Source organism: Vigna umbellata, chromosome 4 (genome assembly GCF_029865625.1).
Source record: "Vigna umbellata cultivar VRB3 chromosome 4, Vumbellata_1.0, whole genome shotgun sequence".
NCBI lineage: Eukaryota > Viridiplantae > Streptophyta > Magnoliopsida > Fabales > Fabaceae > Vigna > Vigna umbellata.
In genome coordinates, this window is record NC_142168.1 from 45275075 (window position 1) to 45284014 (window position 8940).

Here is an 8940-nt window from a genome sequence, read left to right on the forward strand (position 1 = left end):
TCTCTTTTGCGATGATAATCTGATTGGTATGAGCTTAGGGATACAACTTTTTCAGTTGACTCATCGGAAGGTTGTTGGTATAACAGATGTATAGGAGTATTTTGGTCCTCAGGTGAAGAATTTAGTTCTTCATAAAATTATAATTTTGTTCTTTTTTATCAATGTAATATTTTATTTTAGTAAATTTTATATTTCGAAATTGGGATGTTACATTTAATATATTCAACTTTTTTTTATGTTTCATCTCTTTTTCCGCAGTTATTGATACATATATAAATAAATATTGTACTGTATAAATTAGAATGGCATAATATATAAGATTTTTAAAAATGTTATTTATAAGATTTGGATTTGGTATTATTATGAGAGAAGATATCTTATCTGGTTTGATAAATATTAAGTTTGTTAGTTAATATATACCGTTTAAATAAAACTTAACCAATCACACACATTTTCCGTGTTTTAGTTTTAGTTTGTTGTATTTAAAGGTTTAATACATTATTTGGTCCCTATTTTTAGGGGTTTGGTTTGAAGTAATCCTACTTTTTAAAAAAGTTCAGTAAGACTCCATATTTTGTTAAAAAATGTTCAATCCGGTCCTTTCCGCTCACGCCATTAAAAACATAACGGTGCAAATGCCACCGTGGCATCTCATAAGCACATGACACACGTTAATAGGTGGACTTAAATGATTTTTTAATTTAAAAAAAAGTCCCTGCCATGTCATCATCACCATCTCCACACAAACCCTAATTTCTCTCCAAGAAACCCTAGCCGCCGCACCATCCAGCGTCGTCACCGTCATCCTTGTCGGCAACCGTCCTCTCCAACGCATCACACGCCACCACCAAAGCTATACGACGAGAATGCGAGAAACCCTAGGTCTCCACGGTTTGCTTGCAGGTCTGATTGTGGTTGCAGGTGGAGGAAGGCAGCGACGCAACGACGATTTGGCTGGTGCGAGGGTGAAAATGGTGAGATGCGAAGGTGATGGAGGTGCAATAGAAGGGAGAAAACGCTTTGGTGGTGGCGCTTGATGTGTTGGAGAGGACGGCTGCCGGCGAGGATGACGGTGACGGTGCTGGATAGTGCGGCGACTAGGGTTTCTTAAGAGAAATTAGGGTTTGTTTGGAGATGATGATGATGACGTGACATTTGCACCGTTATTTTTTTAAAGATGTGAGTGGAAAGGACGAGATTGAACATTTTTTTAACTAAATATGAGATCTTACTTAACTTTTTTAAGAGGTAGGATTACTTTGAACCAAACTCTAAAAGTAGGGACAAAATGATGTATTAACCTTATTGGTAAGTCAACGTAATCAAGATTTATTAAATAAAATATTTTCTAATGATTCAAATTTTAAATAGTTAGTTTTATGATTAAAAATGATTAAGTTTATAAACTGGTTAAATTTAAAAAAAGAATTAAATTTATAAAACTGTAAAATTGCTAAAACAATTATTTTAATTTTAAAAAATATTTAAAAAGTAAATTTAGAAATAAATGCAAACATTAAAATGAGAATATTCTTATATATATATATATATATATATATATAATTTTTGATAAGATCACAAAGTTAAAAAACTATTAGATTTGACAAAATTCTGTCTAATATTTCATGAAACCTTTTTTTTAATGAATCAATAAACAAAAAATACATTAAAATCATGATCATACAAAATAGATAAATAAATATAAAAATTATATGATGTAAAACTAACCATGACTAATATCCATAATAAAAAGCAAATAAATTATAAAAAGATTTTCTGTTGATTTTTGCCCTAAAAAGAAAAAATTCACGGTCCACAGCTAGTGAATGTACAAGATTTATTTGAGTAGAGAAACATAACTGCTGTACTGTACGGCGTCGTTTCGGTAGCCGCTTAATTGAACTAACCTAGGGCTTCGTCACGACATTCTCGGACCCTCCCGCACCGCCAGCGAAAGCAAAGAGGACACAAATGGAACTACCTAAAATACTGAGGGTACTTTTGTCAACATAGGGAAACACTTGGAGCCTATAAATAAACCCTCTAACCCTCATTCCCTCACTTCTCTTCACTCTATTGTTAGCCTCTCTTCTCTTGCGGCTAGGGTTTTAGCGCAGCTCCTAGGTACGTTCTCTTGTTCCGATTCAAGAGGTATCTATAGCTGATGTCTTCAATTTATTTAAGTTTTGTTGATAAATTTTTATCTTCCCATATGAATTTTATGTTGTTTTCGATTTTTGTTTGAATTGATGGTTATAATCGGTGAGATGTTATCAAAAAATGATTTTTTTTTCCGTTTTCTTTTATAGCTTTGGAATAGCTAGATTTGAATCGATTTTTGTGGATTTGTGTGCTACGCATATTCAAATTCCAGATCCAGATCTGGTAAATGTTGTGTTTTCGATTTTTCTTATTTCTGATGAATAGATCTATGAACTTTTCGTTTTAACCGATTCAAGTCGATGATTTTACCAGGTTTTGGTGATTATTTATGTGATGACATGTTTTAATGCGTGGTTGTCATGAATCTTGATTGCATGTGATGTTGTATCTTAATTTTGACTTGTCTATAATCTGATCTGCGTGTGGGTATAAGTGCTGGGTCTGATTCACTTTAATTGATTATACCAGATTGCATGTGCTGTTTTATTTGATTTTAGTTATTATCTGATATTGTTTATGCTTATGCATGTTTTACAATTTTGTATGATGGGGTTTTGGATATTGTCCGATAATTTTATGGTTATCTATTGTTGATATTTTTAGGTCTAACCCATCACTTTGTGTAATACATTTGTTGTCTTTTATAGATATTACCTGATATTTTCTATGGCTGTGCAACATTGCTGTGGTCTGTGGCTATATATTGATTTGGAACGATGCTAATAATTGTTTTGTCTGTTGTTTCATTGCAGATTCTCAAAGGCAATTATGGGTAAGGAAAAGGTTCACATCAGTATTGTGGTCATTGGCCATGTCGACTCTGGGAAGTCTACTACCACTGGCCATCTGATTTACAAGCTTGGAGGAATTGACAAGCGTGTGATTGAGAGGTTCGAGAAGGAAGCTGCTGAGATGAACAAGAGGTCATTCAAGTATGCCTGGGTGCTTGACAAGCTTAAGGCTGAGCGTGAAAGAGGGATCACAATTGATATTGCGTTGTGGAAGTTTGAAACCACCAAGTACTACTGCACTGTCATTGATGCTCCCGGACACAGGGATTTCATTAAGAACATGATTACAGGGACATCCCAAGCTGACTGTGCTGTGCTGATCATTGATTCCACCACTGGTGGTTTTGAAGCTGGAATTTCTAAGGACGGGCAAACTCGTGAACATGCTCTTCTTTCCTTCACTCTTGGTGTGAAGCAGATGATTTGTTGCTGTAACAAGGTAAATTTTGTTTTGGACTTTAAGCCTTTGAATAATTTCTCTTGGATTCATTATTTTGAATTTAATTTGTTTTTACTGATGTCTTTCTGTGGATCAGATGGATGCCACTACACCCAAGTACTCCAAGGCTAGGTATGATGAAATTGTGAAGGAAGTCTCCTCCTACTTGAAGAAAGTGGGATACAATCCAGACAAGATTCCTTTTGTTCCAATCTCTGGTTTTGAGGGAGACAACATGATTGAGAGGTCCACAAACCTCGACTGGTACAAGGGACCTACCTTGCTTGAGGCACTTGACCAGATCACTGAGCCCAAGAGGCCATCAGACAAGCCCCTCAGACTTCCTCTTCAGGATGTCTACAAGATTGGAGGAATCGGAACCGTACCTGTGGGACGTGTTGAAACTGGTGTCATCAAGCCTGGAATGGTGGTGACTTTTGCACCAACTGGACTGACAACTGAAGTTAAGTCTGTTGAGATGCACCATGAAGCTCTCACAGAAGCTCTCCCTGGTGACAACGTTGGGTTCAATGTGAAGAATGTTGCTGTTAAGGATCTCAAGCGTGGTTATGTTGCTTCAAACTCCAAGGATGATCCTGCTAAGGAGGCTGCTAACTTCACCTCCCAGGTTATCATCATGAACCACCCTGGTCAGATTGGAAATGGCTATGCCCCTGTTCTGGATTGCCACACCTCCCACATTGCTGTCAAGTTCGCAGAACTTATGACCAAGATTGACAGGCGTTCTGGCAAAGAGCTCGAGAAGGAGCCTAAGTTCTTGAAGAATGGTGATGCTGGTTTCGTGAAGATGATTCCAACCAAACCAATGGTGGTGGAGACTTTCTCTGAGTACCCACCTCTTGGACGTTTTGCTGTGAGGGACATGCGTCAAACTGTTGCTGTGGGAGTCATCAAGAACGTTGAGAAGAAGGACCCCACTGGAGCCAAGGTCACCAAGGCTGCCCAAAAGAAGAAGTGAATCGTGCTGGGTGGTTCATCAGGGGATGGTTACAATAAATGCTGGTTTCTTGCTTGTACTCTTGTGTCATCGCTAGGTAGATTGTTTTTCGTACTTAGTTTGAAGTTTCCACCATCATCTCCCAACTTTTGTTCCCAAAATTGGGTTCTTGATCGACGGTGGCGGCTCTTTTATCATTGTTATTATGTGTTTTTATGTGTTTTTGTGATTTGGTGAGAACCCCTGATTACATTTTTGTAAGCGCAGCAAGTTTTACCGCTTTGCTGTGTTGTTTGTTTGCATTTTAAATATCAGACTTTTTATATTTGTGTTTTATATCTCTGTTTTGAATTTTATTTTTATTCTGATGATTGTTGTTTGCATTTTACATATTAACTCTTAATTCCTTGCTTTGGTCATTTTGTCTAGTCATGTTTCTTGTTTTTCACTTGAAAAATATGAAGACGGAGAACCAAATCAGGTGTTTTTCGATTTCGCAAATTCCAAGTATGTTTTAGTAAATTGAGAATAATTATTTTTCCAAGGATTATTCATCGAGAATATTTTTAGTAAACTTTTATAATTTGTTAATGATTTAACTTATATTTTGCGATTGTATATAAGTTTTAAAGCCGGTATTGTTTTAGAATTGGGTGTCTTTGTTGAAGACATTATTAATATTTTTTTATGTGTTTTTAAAATTATGTTTTATTACGTAAAGATGAAATACTGATATTTTGGTGCATTTTTTTCTCAGTAAGTTTTTATAAAGATGGGTGAAAGAGGTCTGTTGAATTTCAATTGGATCCAGATCCCATCTAGTGTATGGTTGTGTTTGGTCTTACTAGTAAAATTGATCTATTATAATTGTCAATTGATTCATTTGTGTTTTAGAGATGCTTGATTTATTTTTCTTAACCAATTAAGAACATTGATAAAGAATCCATTTTATTTTCATAACCAATAAAGGACAACAATATCATTGTAAAATGTAAAACTGGTTTTTAAGCATTGCAGGGTGACATTTAAGTTACATAAATTTATAAGCAACCTTATTTTGTTGGAGACAAGGCTGGACTTGAACAGACATCACTAAATGTTATGAAATACGGATCTAGTTTTTGGGAATAAAGGACTGACTAGAGGATCCTGATTTTCCGTTTCATAATAAACTTAGTTACATAAAAATAGTTTATCAATGTTTTTCTTGAAAAAGAAGACACGTTTAATTAAGTATCTAATCTTTAAGCATACTTTTATTTTGTAATTTTTCTCTCAAGATGATAATAAAATCTGATTTTTTTTTTGTTGAATCTGTTCAATAAGATAGTAATTTTGTTAAATTGAATTTAGAGTTATTAAGATAAAAGTTTGAATCTGATATTTGGTTTGAGTAAAATTGATTCCTTATAACTGAGTTGGTTTTTGGTTCGTGTATTCTTTTACATTATTCAATTCCATCTCTGAATATTTTTATTCAATTATTTTTTTAAAACATTTAATTTAATCCTTTTCATCATATTAATGTTTTCAATTTCTTTTTTTAACTTTTTTTTAAAAAAAATTGTCAATGACAATAGTAATGTCACGTTGTAATGTTTTTTTGTCCTTATGACGATAGTAATGTCAACATTTAATTTAATCCTTTTCATCATATTAATGTTTTCAATTTCTTTTTTTAACTTTTTTTTAAAAAAAATTGTCAATGACAATAGTAATGTCACGTTGTAATGTTTTTTTGTCCTTATGACGATAGTAATGTCAACATTTAATTTAATCCTTTTCATCATATTAATGTTTTCAATTTCTTTTTTTAACTTTTTTTTAAAAAAAATTGTCAATGACAATAGTAATGTCACGTTGTAATGTTTTTTTGTCCTTATGACGATAGTAATGTCACGTAATATCTTTTGTTAATTAGTCTTTTTGTTTTAAATTTTTATATTGTGAAATTTTATTTTAATTGAGTATTTAAACTAGAAATTTCTACTTTTAAAAATTAAGTGTAAAGTAATATGTATAAATTTTAAATTGTAATAATAGTATAAGTATTAATATATTTAAATATTTTAATAAAAGTTATAAGTTTAAAATAGAAATATTTTAGTTAAAATTCAAAATATAAAACATATAATTAATTTAAATATTTAGCGGGTTGGATGTAAAAAGTTTTATATATATATATATATATATATATATATATGAAATGAATGATAATTGAAGTTATGTATTTTTTGTCTTAACAATGGGGGGTTTATAGATGTTATTGAAGAATAAGTAACTTGTGTTTATCATTTATTTTTCCTTTAGTATCAATCTCTTTGAAACGTTCTTAAATAATATCAAATTCAAATTGAATGCATAACTTTGATTGTGATTTATTTAATATAATATTTGAAAAGCTTATTTTGGTTCAATATCAATTTTAGATAAAGAAATCGTCTTAAGGTTATATATCATGTTAATTCACAAGCACATGATAGTTTACGAATGCATCCATAATTTTTATTGTTCAATCCTAAATGTTTTACTTGATATATATCTACAAAGTCTTTTATATTTGATTCTTTTATAATCTTCACTCAAAATTTAGACTAAAATTAAGACATTTTCAAATGATACCTTTGTCTTATTATGTTAGAGAATGATAACGTTATGAATAGAATACCAACATGAACAAAGGTCTTTCATATTGTTCTCCAATACATTCTTGGAGCTTTAATGAGTAGATTTAACTTTGATAAAAATTACATGAATAATATCATAAAATACATAACATAAGTAACTAAATAAAATAATATTAACATTTTTATATTTGATTCCTTTATATCTGATTTTTTTTATATTTGATTCCTTTATAATCTTCATTCATAAAATTAATACCTTTTTTCAAATGATGCCTTTGTCTTATTATGTTGGGGGATGATAACGTTATGAATAACTTGTCAACATGAATAAAGGTTTCCCATACTGTTCTCCAATACATTCTTGGGGCTCTAATGAGTATATTCAACTCTGATAGAAATTACATGAATAATATCATAAAATATATAACATAAGCAACTAAATAAAATAACATCAAGAAACACCTGTTTATTGTTGTGTTGTCTAAATGCACAACTTTGTTTGTCCACGTCTTTACAAAGTATGACTTACATGGAATAATCTAAGTATGATTCACATATTCAAAGAATAAAGGCCATGAACTACAAGCATATTGAAGGTGATCAACATAGTCACTAATTAAATAGGTACTTATGTTCACAATCCATGACATTTTCCCATGCTTCCATCACTACATCCCATGCCTCAACAGAGTTCTTCGCAGGCGAAGCAAGGACAAGACTGACGACTTCAGTTCGAAGAAGGCGTCAAACTGCTATTGATGCTCATGTAGAGGATGACCCAACTCATATGGAGGCTTTTGAGGAGGAGACTTTTTAGGAGGAGGTATTTGAGACCATGTTGAGGAGGACGGGAACCATGACAATGTTCCTTATATAGATGAGGATGTTGATGGTTTCCTGGAGGTCAACGTGATTCTTCGTTACTGACGCACTATGTTTAACATGTTGCGTATGCTATTTTGTAGGGCCGAATGAGTGAAAAACTGAATTTATAATTTTTATTGTATATTTTGAATGTAATATATATTAAATATTATTGTGTAGGATCGAGGAGAGATCCTGAAGTTGATCTTCATGGCAAAACAAAATAAATAAATTAGGACTGTGCCACGAGAGAATTCAACAAATTGTGTTGAATTTTACTTTGATATCTTTCACATGTATTTCTTATGACTACGTTGATAATGACTTATTGCTTGGATTCATTGAGAGATGACATTTCGATATGAGTAGTTTCCATCTTCCTGTAGGTGAAATGTCTTTTATTCTTGATGACATCTCGACGTTGTTTTACCTCCTAGTTTTAGGATAATTATGTGATATGGAGGAGTTGGAGTTTGAAGAAGCTTGTGCAGCCCATGAGGAGTTGGATATGGATATCTGTTTTCCCTTCAATTAATGTCGATATCCTTTGATGGATTTCCATATCCGTTGAAAGATTCATATATGTTTTTGATTGCTTTCGGATCTGAGACGAGCTACTCCTGTCACCACCACCACCGGACCACCTTGTTGCACTAGCAAGCTCTTCTAGGAAGCTCTACCACCTCCAAACAAGCACAACACAGTAACCACACTACCATATAGAAACTCACAACCACAAATCACAAAGAAGCACAGCAGCACAGGAAAGGAGAAAAAAAAAGTGATTTTCGTGTTGTGTGGGGGTATATATATATATATATATATATATATATATATATATATATATATATATATATAAATTTTGGGGAAAAGTATTTTTTTTAATTACTAACATTTAAATTTTTGTCAGAAAGAGGTAAATAAGGAATGAGGAGGTGCAGGAAAAAAGGTGTGATGGTGTAAGGAGAAATTCTTTTAATACGATGTTAGTAATATGTTGTTTGTTTAAAAGTTTGAGTTTATCTCTGAGCCTTTCTTTTCTGTGATAACATAAATAGCTCTTAGTTCCCCATCCCAACCTTATGCTGAGATGAGTGA

The 8940-nt window shown here is 32.5% G+C and overlaps 1 protein-coding gene across 1 annotated transcript; it reads left to right on the plus strand.

Annotated features, from left to right (window-relative positions):
• Positions 1–1965: 1965 nt before the first annotated feature.
• LOC124847648 (elongation factor 1-alpha) lies at positions 1966–4687 on the plus strand. The gene is made up of 3 exons (XM_047325192.2): positions 1966–2124; positions 2916–3393; positions 3491–4687. Exons 2-3 carry the CDS (start codon positions 2932–2934, stop codon positions 4370–4372), a joined length of 1344 nt encoding a protein of 447 aa, XP_047181148.1. The 5' UTR covers positions 1966–2124; positions 2916–2931; the 3' UTR covers positions 4373–4687.
• Positions 4688–8940: the final 4253 nt, after the last annotated feature.